Raw genomic sequence first — 19,209 nt, forward strand, 5'->3', positions numbered from 1 at the left:
TTCGGTATTTACCTGGGTATATGGTCAGGAGGAAAGGCTTTCATAATTATTCAGTAAAGATCACATTATACATATTTCAGTAAAGATCACATATATTAATTTATACAAGGAAGTTAGTATATTTAGATACTTTATGCTTACAGTAGACCTTAAATATACATATGAAAATTTAATGTTTAAAAAGCATGTATGTTTTTTTTATTGTTAGGGTTTCTTTAATTTGGCCCTTGTCATTGAAGAGGGTAACTCTATACCTTCCTACATTCTGGATCACTTGGAAATTGATCAGGCATTGCATTCTAGTAATACGTCACTTCTTCAGGAACTTTATTACAGGTGAGTCTTATTTCCCCTTAATCAGCATCTTCTGTCTTTATGTGTGAGTAACATTTACTCCAGAGAACAGCAACTCCTGTAATTATTAACTTTGTTCACCTGTATGACTTAAGGCACATTAAGGTCAGCATGTGTGAAATACATAAATTACCTAAATGTATTTCAGTTTATGCCTGTTAAAAGAGACCTCATTATATGTGGCTATCTGAAATTGCAGGGACTAGATTTAATGATCCAGGAGGTCTTTTCCAATTCGATGTATTTAAGTTCCTAAATTAGGCACTGACAATTTGTATACAGTCCAAAACAATCTTTTAATGATAAATTGAGCATAATTTAATTGGAACTTAAAAGTATGTAACTGGCATAATAACAGTCCTGCCTGTTTATTCTGCAAAGACATTCGGGTCTGGCACAGACATTGTGGCACAGAATATTAGGTATGTGAGAAGGTTACAGGTTGTTGCCTGTGCCAGCACTGTTCATTCACAAACCACCTGGAGACTTCTGGTTCCAGTACAGAACTTAGGTTGCTTAAGCTTACACAGTATTTGGTGAATTCGTGGAATTGCCTTTCAGATGTTTAAAGTAGGAGGAGCTAGCAGTTAATTCATGAAGCTGTGAACCAAGAATGAGTAGTTTATCTTCTGTTTTGCTACTGAGTGTTGTGTGACCCAAAAAAAGCGGAGTTGGTATCAACATTGAAACCTCATTTGTTGATTCACCAACAGTCTGCTGAAATGGTTCTTCACTGCCATCAGCCTGAACTTGTACCCCAAATTACTTCCACTCCACCTGAAATTACTAGACAGATAAATAGGGCTGCTGGACCAGCTGGTCCATCTGGGACTGTAAGCTTGAGCCTGAATTCTGCCTTCACTTGGGCTGAATCCATCTGCTTTGCAATTAGAGTAACTCCTAAGTTGACAGCACTGCAGGGTTTTCCCATCATCATACACTTTTGTCCAGAAGGGCACATACTTTTTAAAAAATATGTATATAATACATGAATTATATATAATTTTGTATAAATCACACCTATTTTTCTATATAATTTTTAATATAAAAATTATATATATATGTACACACCCCACCCACACTCAGCCCTCCCTCCTCAGCTTGGTAGAAAAGAATCCATTGTAGCTTGAAATAGATGCCTGTGATTTAGCTGTCTAAACTCCACCAGTAGGCGAAGTCCTAACTGATGGAACTGAGAAAGCTACTCGGCTCATAGCTAGTCAGCAAAAGCACTCTTCAAGCTCTGACTGCGCTGTCTAGTACTCCATTGTCCCTAAAGCGGGTTAAGGCACCAGCATCCTGTGTAGATAAGTAAATTTTGTACATCTAATCTTAAATCAAGTCCTACTGCTGTTGACTCACATTAGTTAGAGCAAAGTATCTTGGGTATGACCTTGCACTGTGACTGCTTGGCAAGGGTAGCCTGGATGCTTAGACCTGTTGTTGACTAATAAAATAAAAAACCTGCTCCTAGGGTAAGGTATTGTGTGCTTAATGAGGTTCATCTGGTATTTCTTTGAATTTTTACTTCACCATCTGTGAGATAGCAATGATACTATCAGCTTGTTTTCCTGGGTTACTGAGGTTTGCTGCAAACCCACTTGAGGTTCCCAGATGACAGGTGCCACAAAATTGTAGAGTAAGACTAATTAGTTTTAATCTTCTTGTTGTAGGTGCTGGAATAATAGTAACCAGGAATCCATTAGTCCATGCTCATTAGCATTGCTTTATTTTTACATGAGAGTTTTCTGGAACAATATTTTACAATCTACTGCGGTATGTATTTCTGCTTTGGTACATGCAGAGCTCATTTGGAGCACTACCTTGGCTTCGCATGGCTCTAATTCTGTTTTCAAACTTACTGTCACAGATCTACTTCATGGGAACCTTTCTTTTGTCGATTCTGGTTGCATTTGCAGTGCAGTATTTTCAGTCTTTATCTGGTAAGTATTTGTCATAGTAAAACTAAAGAAAAAGAATGATCTCTTTGTTTCAGTAAAAACTTGAAAAATAAAAGCAGGAATTCTAGATTTGGTAGTGGTGCAGCAACTTCTTTGACATGCAGGTAATTTTCTGATCATTGAAAAGGAGTGGGTGAAGCAAAGCATAGGTTTAAGCCTGTTGGTTTCTGGAGAATTTCCCTTGATAAAGGAGATTCTTAATAAAAACATTAACTGCAGGAGATTATGACTGGAAACAAGAGATGATTTCCTTTCTCTCAACATGCAGTGTTGTTAGAGTAATTATATGACTTGGATTTCATGTGTTGTCGCTGCAGTATGCAATGAGACTGTTCCCTGTTTCATACAGCTGGATCCATTCAGATACGAGGTGGGAGAAAAAGCGAGGTTCAGAGAGCTGGTACACTGGAGTAACTTAGGAGAAGGCAGTTCAGCCTCTTCAGACCAGTAACAGAATCAGTAAATACATTCAATCAGCACTTGCAGACTCCTCCTGTCCTAAACTGGAAAGCCTTGCTGTATATGTTGTCGTTTCTGATGGGACAGAGAATATTAAGAGACAGAAAACCAAATGCCAGACTTCAGTCTGTTAAAATTCCCATTATTTTTTTTACTATATTAAAAGAGACATCAGAGACAAAACTACATTGCTCAGGAAAGGAGAAAAAGCCCTACCATCACATGCAAAAATTATAAGTCATCATTTTAAAAGTGTTGCCAGCTTCAACCAAGTGTTTCATTTCAAATCACAAAACAGGATCTTGGTCGGAAAGTTGTGAAATTAATGTTACCAGTTACAAAAATAATTTCTTCCACCAAATACATTTTCTTACATTGTGTTTTAACCTCAGTAGGCAGTTTAAGCCTATGTCAGAAAATACTGTTTTCTGACATATTTCCATAACAAAATACAGAAAAAAATTACTTTCCACATTGACAGCCTACCTCTATAGGGGATAGTATTTAAAAAACCCACAAACCACCATTAAATATACAAAATTATTTGAATTTTATAATTCCTTAATAGCATTTAAGACATGCAGCTGTGAGTAATATGCTGACTATGGAAATAATTCTGAAAACCTTCTTTATTTTCTTACTAGCTATGATTTATGCAACTTGGGAATCATACTTCATATGTACAAAGTTTATACTTAAAGTTACAGATATTCTTCTTTCAGTATTTTCTAACCTTTTAAGTATTATCTTTATATGTTATTTTATATCCACATACTATTGAAATATTTATAAATAGACTTCTTGGATGCAGTGGGGTCTTTTCTAATAATTTCTTTTGATGTTTTTCCAAAGCCCGTAATTCTCCTGGTACAAGATCAGAACCATCATCAGATGAACTTTCTTCCTCAGGGAATAGCAATGAAGATGCTACTAGACTGGTACAGCAAGATGGATCTACTTTTTCAAATGATTTAGCACAGCAGGAATCAAACCCTCAGAATCCTCTTGTTACAAGCTGAAGTGTAGTTTTCTTAAGGTTGACGTCCCATTGGGAAGATGGGATATGAATAACTACAGATCCAAGAACTGGCAACCAACCCTATCAGTGGCATTAATAATTCAGTCCAACAGCTAAAATTGTAGGCAAATTCACTGATCCGATTTCTCCGCTTCAGAGAAAAAAACATCCCTGTAGTTTATTTAACACTCCAAACAGGTTATCTCACTATATCCGACACATGATCATACTGTATTTAATTGAAGGACTGGAAGAAAACATGCAAAGTCTTTGCCTAATTGAAGAAGGAGCACCCTTCCCACCGGTTTTGATGAAGAAGTAGTTTTACATATCTAATACCTTACTAAATTGCCTTTACTGCATTTGAGTTTCTTTTGCTGGTGAAGTTACCAGAATTTTCCAAATTGGAAGAATGGAAATCATGTAAAGTTAAATCCCAGCCACCAACACTTTCCAAGCTCTGTGGCACACCAGCCCGGACTTTGATACATGCAGCAATGACAATTGGTTTTTTGGCATTTTGTATTCCATCCTGAGTCTCTGATGTGAAAACTGTTTCATTTTGAAAGAAAAACACTGGGAAGAAGATTTGCAATATGATCATAACCTAGCAGCTCTGCTGGCTACCCCTTGGTCCAAGTTTCACAAACGTCAGCAGTTCCCTGGTGGACACAACAAAATGTTTCCTGCCCTGCCAAGAGCCACTGGTTAAAGAAAGTAGCTTCCCTAATGGATAAATAAAAGAATATTTAAGTGTGAACAGATGACACAAAGTGAATGAACAATTTAATTTTTGATTCTTCCATAGCTAACATTGGCAAGGATTTATTTCATGTTCTACAGTAACTCTTAAAACCATCTAAGTGATAGTTTATTTGATAAATGTTACGTGGGATATGTGGATAATAAGTATGGAGTGCAAATGCCTTCTGTCTGATTTAAAGCTGTCTGGTAAGTGGCTGTAGGAAAGGTCTGACCTTTAAAGCAGGCGTGCGTGCACCTCTGCAAAATAGTGTAGATCACAGACTATAAATTGCATCAATCTATGCATTATTGAGGGTTAAATCCACTCTCCTTGCACTACATTATTTACTCTTGTAAATAAAGATATTTTTCTAATTCAAATTCAGCCTATATGTGGAGGATTATTTGGTTTTTTAAAGCATCAGTCAGATGATACAGTACCTTGCTGTTGCAGATTCTTAAGATCATTATTTAGGTGTCTGTTTTCTTGGCTTCAAATGGGACAATCAATCCCTTGCTTGCTTTGAGGAATACAGCATTCTCACAGAGCAGACCTGGAAGAGTTTTTGGGTTGTTTTTCAAACAAGACATACAAGTTTTCAGTAAGAAATGAATGAATTAAAAGGGGAAAAACCTTCAAACTTTCAGAGAAATTAATATGCATATATATATATAAAAATGTATATGTGCACATATCACCAGAGCGTGTTTTGCTTGCCAAAAACCGAACATTCAAAAGTGTTCAGAGAATTGATGCTTAGAGTAAGTAGTTCCATTGAGTAAACAAGGGGAGGCGGGGAGGAAGCAGATGTTGAAGCTTCCCCCCCTCCTTGCCCTCCAGCTGTATCATCACAAAGTGAATTGTGTGCCACACATCTGAGTTTTTCATTTATTTGAATAAGAACAGTGCAAAGAGTATTTTTTATGTTTAGTACAGTTGTAGATACATATTTTGTTCTTTTTATGTAAAGCTAAGTATTTTGAAGTGTTACAAAGCTGCTTTGCTTTTACATACTAAACTGTGTTGATTTGCAGAGGTTATGTGCTGTGCTTTTGGTATCCATTGCAAATGTATCACCATCATTTTTTTAGTCTGTTTTGAGCTGCAAAAACTTGTGCAGCTAAATTTGGTTGTATCGGATTCCTTAACACAAATGCATGGATATTTCAAGAATTCTCTCAACTTTACTTTTATCATGTAATAAAAGAAAACAGTATGCAGTTATATTAAAACTGGGGCAAGTTTAGATGGATAGAAAATAGATTGCAGAAATTCAAGTGCAACCTTTGAAGACAAGTAAACAACTGTCACAACATTGCATGATGTCTGATACCAAACGGCACATAACTGACGGTCACAAAAAACTATTTGGACATACATGTGGCAGGTCTTGCCTGTAGTAAGCTACATGTGCAAGATGTGTTTTACTACATATGTCATATGTAGCAAAACTGAAGCCTCTAGTGAAATATTGATCCCTTGGGAGTTTGTCCATGGTGGCATGATTGCAACCCATGTGTTGAAATCATGGAGTTCTCAGAACAGCAGTGGCTTAGATTGTGTACATATAGGTCAGACTTGAGTGTTAGCGGTCAGGCTGACTGCATTTTCCTCTCCAAAGTAAATTACTAAAGTTGAGAACATGGGTTAAGTAGTTTGAGGAGGTTTGCCAGAAACATGATTTTACATCTGTGTTTCAGAAGACAATTGCTGAAGCTGCAATATATTTCTTGATGACAGCAGTTAATGGTTAGGTCTTTGTTTGTTATCTATTACGTCAGAAGTTCTACCGAAATATACTCGAAGAATATTAAGATAAGCAACATTTCACAATAAACTAGCAATACTTACGGCTGAAATAATAATGGTTACATTATTATCCTTCACTTCTCATAAGATCTAGGGGCTATTATTTGACAACCTAAAGAATCAAACAATTCCTGGAGAGAAAGAGAGGATGGTTAGTTAAGCAAAGCAGCTTATAGTTCTGCTATACCCAGAAGAGGGGGAGAGGGGCGGGGGGGGAGGAGGAAAAGGAAAAAAAGTTGCTGTATCAAGGATTATTTTTCATCAATTGAAACAAGATAACTGAAGTTTATAGCTTCTGCAGCCCATGCTGAGTGGTCAGAATGGGAGTGAAGAAATAAGAAATGACAAGTATAGAGCTAAAATGCAGCTTGTTTATACACATTCCATAGAAGCCCAGACATCTGAACAACAGAGGTAGGGGTTAAGGTGGTATAAGTGATGGCCATTTTTCTTTCTCCCTTGGTTCAGCCCAGAATCATCTGTAGCAAATAAATTAGAGACAACCAAGAATTTCAGAATGGTTATTTACAAAATAGGTGCCCAGTTATCTAAAATTAGTGCAGTTTACACCAAGTAAATGGATGTGTGTTACAGCAAGTGACAAGCGAGAGAAGTTACTACATACCAGCTATCAAAGTGCTATGAAAAAAGTGAAAATGGGATTCCAAATACAGATTGGGAAAGGGAGGTAGGTCAAGGTAAGCTTAAAAAAAAAAGAAGACATTGTTGAGTAGTTCTGAGTGGTTAATAACTTTAAGGTTATGTAGTATGCAATTCAAACTGGTTATGCAAAATTTGCAGTTATGCTGAAAAGTTTGTTCGGCTTTGAATTGCATAGCAAGGTAGGAGTAGGACAAACCTGAATGTGAGCATCCTTGTGTAGGTGACTGACCACAGCATGGTGCTGCTTTCCAGTCCATCCAGTGATGAACACTACATCCCAATACACAGGTATAAGCACATGCTTAGTTATATATTAATACATGTTGAAAAGCAATACTGTGCAATAGAAATTTTACTCTGTGATTAAGGGGCTGATACATGGAAATTAGCCCTGGCATAGTGGCTATGTATTGTAAGTATAACCTCTGTTGGGACTTTTGTATTCCCATTTAAGCTACTGGGAAAGCATAGATGGCCTTTAAAAGCATGTGGGAAACATGAATTATCTGTGAAGAGATTTGTTTTATAGCAGATTGTTGTCTGTGTAAGCTGTCCCCACTGAGTAATGGACTATGACATTTAACTGATTGTTGACCCTTATCCAAGATGAAATGCAGCACAAAGGTATGAAACAGGTTGAATAGCTTTAGCTGAGGAATTCCACCCACACACCCTTTCCTTCCTCCCATAAATACATGAACCGTATTAAAAGACTGGGATGTAGAAAGAGAACAGAAGTGAAAGAAAAAGCCAGAATTTTTTAAGAACAAAAAGTAATGAAGCTAAAGAGTGACAGGAGCCTGAGCACACAGCAATTTCCTATGCTGTCTTCTAGGGTCTAGGTGACAGGAGCAATTCCTAAATAATCATCAGAACATTGTAAATGAAGAAAAAGCAGCTGCTGGAATATAGATGTGCTGGAAATGCATCACAGCTTGGATGTTTATGAGAAGACCTAATTCCGATGCCAGAAGGCCAAATTACTATTTGTAGTAAAAAAAAGTAACAGTGAGTCTATGCCTAGATACAAGGTATCTGTGTTAAAAGCAGTCATGTCAGCTAACTGAAACCAGAAAAGATGGGGAGTAATGAGTAATCAAAAGGGAGAGGAAAAAATCACTTGCATAATTGCAGTATGTGCTTACATTGCAGTAAGCATTAGATGTGTTTGCAAAACAAACAAACAAACAGAACCTCCAAACCAAACAAAAACCTCAGCCACTTGTGGTAGATTAGATATTCTGAAGCACCGAGGTTCCAAACTTAAATTACACCAGTGCTATGTGCCCATTGACTTAAGGAACTTGGGTTGTTTGGTAAGTGCTATCAGATAGATACCCATCCACCTTTGGGCATCTTAATAACCCCTTAGAAGAAAACTGGCTGCAACAGGTTTGTTTATAACTCTGTGTTCAGTGATCTTTCCTTTCTGTTAACATATTCCTTGACCTTGCTTCCCTCCCTGGTTCACGTTTTCTGATTCTTGTTGTTCTCCTTCATTTGTCCACGTTGACCTCTCCTTAATCATTCATCAGCCTTCTAGATAGCTCCTAATACCCAGCATTGCTATTTGCTCTTATCAGTTCTGCCAGTTGAACAGAAAAAGCACAAGTCCATTAGCAGGGCCTAGCACCGTTTTATGACAGTCTGCCAAAGTAGGAACTGAGATACCTGCACAGCATTTTCGATCCGTTTATTATGGCATAGCCTGAGTCATGGCTTTACACAGCACATATCTTTAATTGTGCAAATTAGAAGCAAATCTCCCTGGTTAGATTTGTATTAATAAACTAATGAAGACCAGACTCTGCTATCTGGCTGTGAGTAGTTAAACTCTTCCTGGAAATCCGGTTGCCTCGTGTACCACTTATCTGGACCAGTCCTGGTCCATAAAAACCCCAATGGTGCCCGGTCGTTGTCTAGGAGGTTTTTACTTAAACGGGCTCAAGTTAGGCCAGGAAGCACACCACCAAAGAGCTGAGATGATCATTAAGCAGTGCCCAAGTGCATCCTTCACACCTTGTTTAGATTAATTGTGCAGAGGAACAGAGACTGGTGGGCTGTGAGACTCCATTCCACCCCTGAACAACTACTGTATGATTAGCCCCTCTGATTTCACCAGCCTGTTGATGATGGGATGATGGGAGGACATGCCTCCCAGCAGTCCAAATGTGTTCAGAGCTTGCTTTGAAGGCTTACTTTCTTGAAAGCAGCATGTTCAGCTGTTGCTTGCAGACCACAGGACAGCCTTTCCAAAACACACCGGTACTGACTGACGAGAATGATAAATCAAAACCACCACTCATGCCTTACCTTGTTCCAGGAAGACCAAAGCTCCTTCTGCTCTGTAGAGTTGGCTAGTTGCAGTAATGCTCATCTTGACTCGTTGTCCCCTACCAACTCCCTCTACTGTCCTACCCAGCTGACAAGGTTGAGAGGCTCATGTCTGCTCAACAGGGCTTCATTGCTCTTCCAAGCCAGCTCCAGCTATACGTGGATAGCTCTTCTGATTTCATTTTTGAGTCAACCACAGCATGCCGGTCCTGGAAGACAAGTTAACCGTTTCAATTCAGTTGGTTACAACACCAATAGGGGAAACCCAGATATGTCTACATTAACAAAAATAGCCTGGTGTTTTCTACATTAAACAAACATGAGAAGCTGTAAAGGGTCAGAAATCTTTCCTCTAGATATTTTTAAATCTTCACTGCTCAGCTGTCCCTGATCCCAAGCAATAAGTTATATGTTAAAATCACCAGCAGCCTTCAGAAGCACCATAGGCCAATATTTAGGAGGTAATTTACTGACCTGAAAAGCTGCCATAAAGTACAGACATGAAATCAAATATTCCATAGCCTAGAGTAATTCTGGCCACATTCTTCAGGTACCAAACTTGGACTAACAGAATTAAAAGTGGTCATATACGCTGTTTAAAAGCATGTGAGATGTCCTTAGAGAGGCTAAAATCCACAGCAGAAGTGAGAGTCATGCAGAGATAACTGTGGCAAGTGCTGATACAACCTCAGAGGCTCCTGGGGCCGGGGTCCAGAGGCAGCCTGGCAGCAGCGTTGCTGCCCAGCCTATTTCTTGGGCTCTTCTAGTGCAAACTCTTCTGTCCCACGTGGAACACATTGCTGTGCTCTGCAACCATACCCTCCGTGCCTTTCCAATGGTAAAAGGAGATAAAAAGCTTCACTTTCCTATCTTGCATATCCAGTAAGAACACACAGGAGATCCTTGGCGCTTGGAAAGCATTCAGCCCCACACCAGTTTGTGCAGAGAAACAGCATGTGACAGAGTCAGTTACACTGATGCTGATATCAAGGATAGGAAACACCCTGTTCAGCATTTTGAGTAATAAAATACCTATGCACCTCTTCAAGGAAGCTTTATTACCCCATGTGCTAATTCAGTTAGCAAGAGGAAAAGAAAAATAATCAGGCTACCCTCCAAACGCCCACCTCATGCCTCTTTGTACCTTGTGCCCAAATACCATTACCCTGGAAATATTCCGATTCTCCTGTGGTGCATTAAATGCTTGTTAAGGGTAGGTGCATAAACCAAAATCCCTCTTTCGGCTGGAATAATTTTTATGGTCATAAGTCTGCCTATAAAAACCATAACAAGGTGAATTGCCCAGGCACCCACCTACCCCACCACCGCTTGCAGATGAAAGCAGAAATTTAGATATCTACCCACTGCTTTGTGTACCTGCCTCGTATAATTCCAGAACTATTTGAAGGGCTGAAGATGAGAGGCTGGGTTTAATAAAGACCCCTCCTGCAAATGCGTAAAGATACAATCAATTCTTTCACTGAACCCAACAAAAGGATTTTTTCTGAAACTTTTAAAAGATTGTGCTAGTGTTAACAACTACAGACCTAGGACAAAGAGAAGTTCAGCTTATAAAATGAAACTTCTGAAGATACACAATGCCAATGCTATTTAAGTGAAGAATGATTCATCTAAAAACTCTTAGATATTTGTCTCATCCTTCACCTCCCTTCACATGTCACAGCTGAACCCAGCTGGCAGCGGAGCCCCACACAGCTGCTCGCTCACTGCCCTGGTGGGATGGGGGAGAGGGTTGGAAGCATGAAAGTGAAAGAACTTGTGGGTTGAGACAGAGTTTAACAGGTAAAGCAAAAGCCACCCATGCAACCAAAGCAAACCAGGGGATTCATTCCCCCTCCCCACCGGCGGGCAGGTCCATCCACCCCCAGGAGGGCAGGGCTCCAGCACGGGTAACCGTGACTGGGGAAGGCAAACGCCATCACACCCAACGTGCCCCCTTCCTCCTCCTTCCCCAGCTCTACCCGCTGAGCATGGCGCCATACGGTACGGAATGTCCCTTTGGCCAGCCGGGGTCAGCTGTCCCGGCCGTGCCCCCTCCCAGCTGCTGGTGCCCCCCAGCCTGCTCGCTGCTGGGGGGTGAGGGGCAGACACGGCCTCGGCTCTGGGTCAGCGCTGCTCAGCAGCCACCGGCACCTCCCTGAGCCACCAGCGCTGGCTCCAGCACAGATCCAGAACATGGCCCCGAACTGGCCACTCACTGGGGAGAAAATTAACTTTAGCCCAGCCAAAACCAGCACAGCACACAAAACCATCAGGCCAGAATCTGGCACTTTAAATCAAGGCTAGCTGAAAGAGAAAGCCATTTTTGTTTGGCTGTGGAAAAAATGAAGCAAGGGAAAATGAAGAGAAAATGACACACACAGAAACCCCCAAATTCCACAATCACTGAAGTCCTGAGATTCTTCCAAAGCCTTTTACAGTCTCCATCACTCCTCTATCCAGAAAAAAACAGATAGCTTCTCTGGGTCTTTGCTGCAGTTCTCTGATAAAAACAGTGTCTGTTTACCACAGCACGAAGGGCTCAGAATATTCTGCTGGAAGCCTGCGTGCGGCACAAGTCAAGGCAGAGTGGTTCAGGGATGCTTCACCGTTCCTTGCGCGGGCTATCCCAGGCGCTGTCAGCAAGGTAACCTCTGCGTGCCCTTCAGCGCAGAGATAACCGTCCCTTTCCAGCCAGTAGTACCAGGCCAAGGTCCAGACAGGAGTAGCACTTGAACCCTGCTTGAGTTTGTAAGCCCTGCTAGATTGCTGATGTTGAGTGGGAAGGCCACAGGGAGCACAGAGTTCAAACACCCGGAATTGGCCAGGACATGGCTGGCTCTGATCCGGGGCTTGCACCCTGTAAACTTTCCATGCTCTTGGCCTCGCCGTAATTTCTGTTCGACCAGCCCCAGCATATATCTCAACTACTCGAGGCTACTCTATGCCAATGTGCGTTTGTTAGCACAGGTGGAGGTAAATTCATGAGGTGCATAATCCGTATCGCAAGATAAATACATTTTATCTCCATCATATTAAGAATGCTGAGTCACTCTTGCAGTGTTCTCCTTCAAGGCTTCTGCTTGCTAGAAGCAAATGCAAGAGCATGTCCTCAGGACATAAGTAATTAAAGAGATTGGTCGCTTGGACATTTGACTTCCAGATGAAATATTGTACACATTCAGCAGGATCGTTTCTGATAGAAATGGGTTATTGTTACAAAAAAACTGGACTTTATACCACTACGCAAATAAAACAGTGTTCCAGAACAGTTCCCCTCACCGTAGAAAGAAATGTAACTGTCCTTGTGCTTTATGACAGAAAAGTGAATTACTCTGCTAGGCCTGACCGTAAATATGAGCCTTTACAGAAATAATTTTTCTGCTCAAAGATCATGGGATAAAAGCCCACAGGCCTTGCAAGTGTGTGTATTTAGGAGCTAAAGGGCAAATTTGGGAGCTGAATGTCCGATGTCATTAAAAATTAATCTTTCTAACAGTTTCTTCCACACAAAGGTAACATTCGGGTAGTCGACTTTTACAAATTCAGAACAGTTACATTCTCAGTCCAAGGCTTTTCCTGCCTTACAAGCTGGAATTTAGACACCTAATGTTTGTTGACATCTGCAATTATAAGCCCCCAAATCCATTTGCAATATTTGTCCTTATCTTTACCTAATTTGCTATAGCACTCTTAAAGACTCATAGAAATAGCAATAAGGAACTCAAAACTCAGAGATATTTGTGGTACATCTTTCTGACTGTCTTTGATTACAGCTTCTGGCTGCTGTAAATGCCAAAAAACCTTGTGAAGGTGCCCCAGTGCCTAACATGTCCAAGAACCTGCTACTCTACTGCTGCCTGTTTTTAATATATACATAAAAAAAATAAAAGATGTATACCTTATACACTGGTAGGGCTGTGTGGTTATACTACTGTCTTTGTACAAAAAGGCAGCTTTTTTGTTATTAAAAACAGCTTTGTGACTGGAGAACCTACCCAGGCTGAAGCAGCACTCAACAACCTCTTAGTCAAGGACTTCCATGTCTACATCTCTCACTCCGCAGAAGGTTGCCCTGCCCCTACAGATTGTTGGTACACCAGAAAGAAATTTGAAAGTCCTGTCAATACCACCTGTACTTGTGCCACAGGAGCTATGAACGGTAGCTTGGCTTCATAACATGTCTAGTCCATAAGCGTTCTCAAGGAGTCATTTTACACTCCTGTGCTATTCTAATGCAGAGCCAGCATTTTAGGTACTGAGTGTTCATGAGTGTTTTCTCAATTGCTACCTAGTCCTGTGGAAACCACCACAGGCCTAAGATTTCTACAGGTGGCTACATGCAGAACCATCAGCTTGCTGACGGTGCCAAGGAGATGTGCAACAGCCACCTCCTTCATGATCCCAACAGGATGACTCCCCATCTTTTGGGGTTTGGTTTGGGGCTGGATTTTTTTTTTTTTTTTGGTGTATTGGTGGCTCTGTTTGTTTGTTTTCATTTTGGGTGTTTTTACTGGTGGTGCTTGATCTGGGACACATGTCCCTAATGCTCTTCCCAAAATACTAACAGGAAAAAAAGCAGCCACCACCTGCCTGTTACACCAGTAGCTCCTAAATTCAGCAGTCTAAATTCACATCTCTTTTCTGCTTAGAGCTTCTGAGCCAGCCTTTGGCTGGAGATGCTGAGGCTAGCTCACAGTAAGATCAAGTCCCTGGCACAGCACTGCCACCTCACATCTTCATGGAAGTGACAACCCGCACGCACGCAGTATTGCCATGCAGTGTATAGACTGTGCCTGTCGTAGGTTGTACCAGAGCTGCCTGTCACTAGGCAGTCTCAGCATCACATCGCACTAACCCTCACCTTGTTCACCTCTCCAACGGCTTCCCGTGCCAAGTGGTGGCTCCTCTCTCAGCTGCCTAACTTCCCTTCCTTTGCACAGAGGTGTTCAAATGCCTGAAGCTAGGCAGTGTAATGACAAAACCTGTGGTGCTTCTGCTTTCTTTCCAGGACAGGAATTCTGCTGCTCAAGGCAAAGCAAAACAGGTGGGGGTTTTGCTGTATTAAACATGGTACTGCCTCACAAATCTGTGTTAACCATAATGTAGTGTTTGTCAACTAAGTTTGTTTCTGCAATCCAGTATACTTCCAGCATACATTTTTAGTGAAAAGAATTTCAGGTAATAGATAACAGACTATGATCCTCCAGCATGTCAAGACCTTTGCTACAGTAATATTTTCTGCACATTTATCTTGGCGTGCAATTTGTTTGCAGCAATGTCAGTAAGTGACTATCTGAGCCTCAGATGGTTTGGTCAGAACCTGGCCTAATCTCTCTTTGTAACAAAGTACTTCTGGCCATTTACTCATATCATGGTTATCCAGCAGTTTTCCTAGCCTGCTGGTGAGCTCTCTTGCCAGCTATCAGCCCTGCACCCAATCCATCCAGAGCTCCACCCAAGCAGAGTGTGTCTAAACTAGGTTTTAAAGACTGCTTTGCAACCTCGGTTAAGGCTCACACCCATTTCAATCCATTGGAGAAGCCAGAACTCCCTCTTAACCACTTCCCAGCTGAGAAAGCCACATCCTTTTCAGCATTTTATCACACAATAAAGCTGCAAGGCTGGTTCAAATTCCATTGGTTTTTATGGACTTACAGAGCCATAGGTGACACTGATTTTTTTCAGACCCCCTCTTCTGGCACAGCATGAGCTGGATCTGCTGGGAATAGGCTAGGCCAGTTTTAAGCTGGTGATCAGGAGCAGAGACAACAGGGAACCAAGGAACAGACACTGGCCTGCATTAGGGTGCTTGTGCATGGAATTTCCTCACGGCTTTCCGCATTCAGGTCCCTCTCTCCCATGTTTCCCTCTCCTACAGGGGCAAGCACTGTTGAGGGGTGGATGCTGATGGAACAAGTGCGAACACACAAGGCCAAAGGCAGGACCAGGCATGTGGCCTCCTTGGGTCTCATACAGCTGGCCTCAGCCCACCAATCCCTCTGCAGAGCACTCCTGCCCTCCAGCAGATCAACATTCCCACCCAAGCTGGCATCATCTACAGACTTACTGAGGGTGCACTCGATCCCCTCCCAGAAGTGTAAACATGGTGCTCAGGGACACAGTTTTGTGGTGGACTCGGCAGTGTTAGATTTACAGCTGGACTCAATGGTCTTAAAGGTCTTTTCCAGACTAAATGATTCTATGATTCTCCATCCATCCCCAGCTAACACTTTCAGCACCTCAGTTCCTCCAACGTTGTTTTAGGTAAGTTGTCTGTATTGTATAGTGATGGTTAGCCACATTTTATGACTTTTCCCCACAACCAAAAGTACAAGCTTTCTTCAAAGAGAAAAGCATTCTGCTCTGCATATAGGAGCACCTAAAGCACAAAATCCGAGCCATCCCTCCTAAAGCATTATAGCAATAATGAGCAATAAGTACACATAGATACTTATTGCCTTACTTAACTTTTTTTCTTTTCTCTCCAACAGACAGGATAAAGTCTTAACAAATGTTTATCTACCGTGTGCACTACACAGCTAGAAAAGTAAGTTTTAACTGTACATAAAACCTTCACAGGAGTAAGCTTACGACTAGGAAAGAAAAAGAAAAAAATAACACTCCTGCAACAAAAAATATCCTCAATGAATACACCTTTCAAAACATCACTGGTGGGCCCAAGAAAAAAATACCATCCCTTCCCCCAAAATCTCCTCTGGTTAAAGAAAATACCCACTTTGAAAAGAAATCTTATTCCCCTCTGCTACAGTAACAATGAATCCAGAACTACTAACCAGTACCAAATGATAAAACCCGAAATAACTCCTTATAAAACAGTTTGTCTTAGACTATGTGTCTCAAGACTATCCTTACTTACCATGAGCTCATCTTCAGACACTGAAATACATAGCAATTTCTGGCTCATACCCTTAAACCAGAAGGTGACTGCCCATAGCAAGGTGGTGGTGGGTTTTGTTTTTTTTTTTTTTCTTCAGTCACTTTTCAGCTGTTTTAAATTACTTCCTTTCACTTTAAAGCATCACCAGCTGTGCCCCAGGAGCCCTCATTTAGCTATTGGAGATGCTTCATCTCTTTAGGGAAGTTTTTTTTCATAACTTCTAAGCTAAAAATCTGTTTGAAGCTTTTGGGGGAAAAAAATCCCTAGCACATCTGAAATAGTGTTCATTTGTAACCCAATAGGTATTCAGTAACATTTTGAGTGTTATTATTTTTCTTCCCTACTTCATTTGCTTGTTTGCATGTGTGGAAATGCATGTGGTTATTTAAAAAAAATATTACATGCTTGTGATATCTTACGCAGCACCAGTTATCCTACTCATCATTTGCAGACCTAAGACTAAGAAATGCCTACAGTACAATGTGCACATCCAGGCACGGGCATACTTCTAAAATTGTGCCCTACAGAGGCCAATGTCAATGCCTGTTCCTGAGGTGAACGAGGCACCTGGCCCAGATGAAGCAATATTAAATTCTTCTGGGGTTTGCATCTAGAAGAACTGCCAGGACATGTCAACAGGTGGTGCTGAAATGGCCGTTTCTACTGGTCAGATGGGAAATCCATTCTCAGCACTGTGATACTTCCCATTAACCACAGTCTGCTTTGTTGAAGGTGCTGCATGTATGCTGAAGGAATTCTGCCATCCACTCTCCCTTGCCATCTTCTACAAGGTTGCTAAACCTTTTAAATGCTAAATTTGATGTGAAAGAGCAAAGTGTTCACTTTTCTGGTGAGGAACAAGGCATTTTGCAAAACTGATCTTTTTGCAAAAATGATACTTTGGCTTCAATCTGCTCCTGAGCAAAAGAGGGGGGAGGCCCCCCTGAGCTGCCTTTATGTGCTGCCCAGTGCCTGAGCCAGCCCCGAGTCCTGGTGGCCGAACCCCCAGGAACCAGGTTGTTCCCAGGACCCAACAGCCCCACCATGCTGGTGAATGGGGACTGCTCCAGGAGAATGTACCTGGCTGTTGCGTCCTGTCCTGTCTCCGGAGTCTTCGCTGCCCTACAAATGCCCTCACACACAACAGGGGTTATGTTCTGCCTTCATAGATGCTCCGGCCAGGAGATCCTTCCAGCTCTCATCAGCTCGAGTTTTTGACCCAGAACAACTTCTGCAGTGTTACCCGTAGTGTCCCTGTAGTAGGATTTCATTGACCGAATGAAATCTCTCATTAATTACTCTTATTCAAAAACTGCCCTGTGGTGTGTCTTGAAACAGATTATTAATTAAGAGTGTCAATGGCTGAGTAATCGTAGCTTCAAACATTCCTCCCAGTACAGCATGGCGGGTCTTCCCCTGCAAGGACTGCTGTGCAACAAGCTGATACGGTGCGAGAAAGCCCCAAAGCTTTACACTGAGCTGCAGTGTGCTGTAACTCATCCCTGTCACCTGTTACACATGGCTGAGGCATCTTAATAGCTTTAGAAGTTGCCTTTCAAGGCTTATACCTCTCTGACTCACATCCAAGAGGAGCGGCTGAGTATGGTGTGGGAACAAGTTAGTTTCACTAACAGAAGAGGACTGTCCATGCTGTTAGTTGTCACAGGACAACTAGTCACAACTATAGAACAGTCGCAGCTGGGAACCAGACCTCTCATTCTCTAGAGGGCCTAATGATGACCTTTAATGAAGCACGCAATTAATCTGTCCGACTATTTTTCAGTTACTAATTTCCACAGCGTTGTTTTCCTAGCTTTATCTCAGCTTTATGGTCATTTATAGTCACTTCCTTTCCTATCTTAGCTTTATAGTCGTTGGTGCCTGATTACTTTTTCGCATGGGCCATTCTTCCAGCTGCAGTTATATGTCTTGAACGTACCAACACGCACTGCTTGTACCCAACACATCAGCACCCTGCTGTGCGTGTACACCTGAGGAGAGATGGCCCAGCTGCCATCCTGCAGAGGCAGAGAGGTCTCCTCCATCCCTCCCCAAGCAGTGCCCAGGATGAAGCCCTGTGATGGGGTGCCCCTGAGCACTGGGTTGCTTTCTCTCCTCAGCAACCTCAGTGGATGCTTTGAGTCCACATTACTGAGGACTTTGTTGAGACTGTGAATGCATGGCTGGTCATCTCCTACCTGACTAGGAGGTGATCCATCACATCCATGACCATGAGGTATCTAGAGAAGGACCACCGAGCTTAGGATACCTCTCAGGGCTCACCAGGCATTTTGCTTTACTCCAAAGGAAGTAAAACACGTTCCTTTCCCTGCATTTCAAGCTAGTGCTTAAATTGCTGATGGTGAATCCGAAGTGATCTCTGCCTGCCGTGATGTGCATGTAGTCACTTTACCACCAGGTCTAACCAGTATCAATTTCACCTCATCTGACCCCCCCAAAGTCCTGCCCTGCTTTGGAGCTCTGTTCCTCCAGCCCCACTCCTGCTCTGTCTGTGATTCCTCAGCCCCCAGCATCTCAGACTTGCAATGTCAGGGAGGGAGGGGACAAAACAGAATATTATTCCCTGCCCCTATTTTTCCCAAGCCGGATGAACATCAGCCTGGGGGTTCCTAGGTTCAGCAGCACCGGCACGTTGGGGAGGGGAGAAAAGCTGTCCCAAGCGCGCAGGACCGAAGCATGCTGTGCTGCCATTCTCCTCAGAAATGCTCTGTGTGTTGCACCTGTCCTCAGGCACAGGCCAAAGGATGCTCTGCACCTAGCAGGTATGGCTACCCGTATGCTTCCCACTCTGCTGGGGAGTGTTTGAGACTGTTCTAGCACAGCCTTTGGGGAAGACAGAGAAATCATGCTGACAGGTATAGAATCTCTTTTCAGGCGATATAACAGCTGGAAGCAACAGGCAAGAGTCAATACCATATGTTTTTACTCCGCAGCAACACCAGAA

At 42.0% G+C, this 19,209-nt stretch overlaps 1 protein-coding gene across 2 annotated transcripts in view; it reads left to right on the forward strand.

Moving 5' to 3' along the window:
- SEL1L3 (SEL1L family member 3) overlaps positions 1–4,917 on the forward strand; it is a 37,054-nt gene extending 32,137 nt beyond the window's left edge. For both annotated transcript variants that reach the window (XM_040588078.1, XM_040588087.1), the window contains exons 21-24: positions 209–336; positions 2,028–2,130; positions 2,225–2,297; positions 3,627–4,917. In XM_040588078.1, the coding sequence (XP_040444012.1) occupies positions 209–336; positions 2,028–2,130; positions 2,225–2,297; positions 3,627–3,793 (471 nt within the window). In that variant the 3' untranslated portion in view covers positions 3,794–4,917. The remainder of the gene's footprint in view (positions 1–208; positions 337–2,027; positions 2,131–2,224; positions 2,298–3,626) is intronic.
- The last annotated feature ends 14,292 nt before the right edge of the window (positions 4,918–19,209 follow it).

Source organism: Falco naumanni, chromosome 1 (assembly GCF_017639655.2).
Source record: "Falco naumanni isolate bFalNau1 chromosome 1, bFalNau1.pat, whole genome shotgun sequence".
In the NCBI taxonomy this organism is placed as follows: Eukaryota; Metazoa; Chordata; class Aves; order Falconiformes; family Falconidae; genus Falco; species Falco naumanni.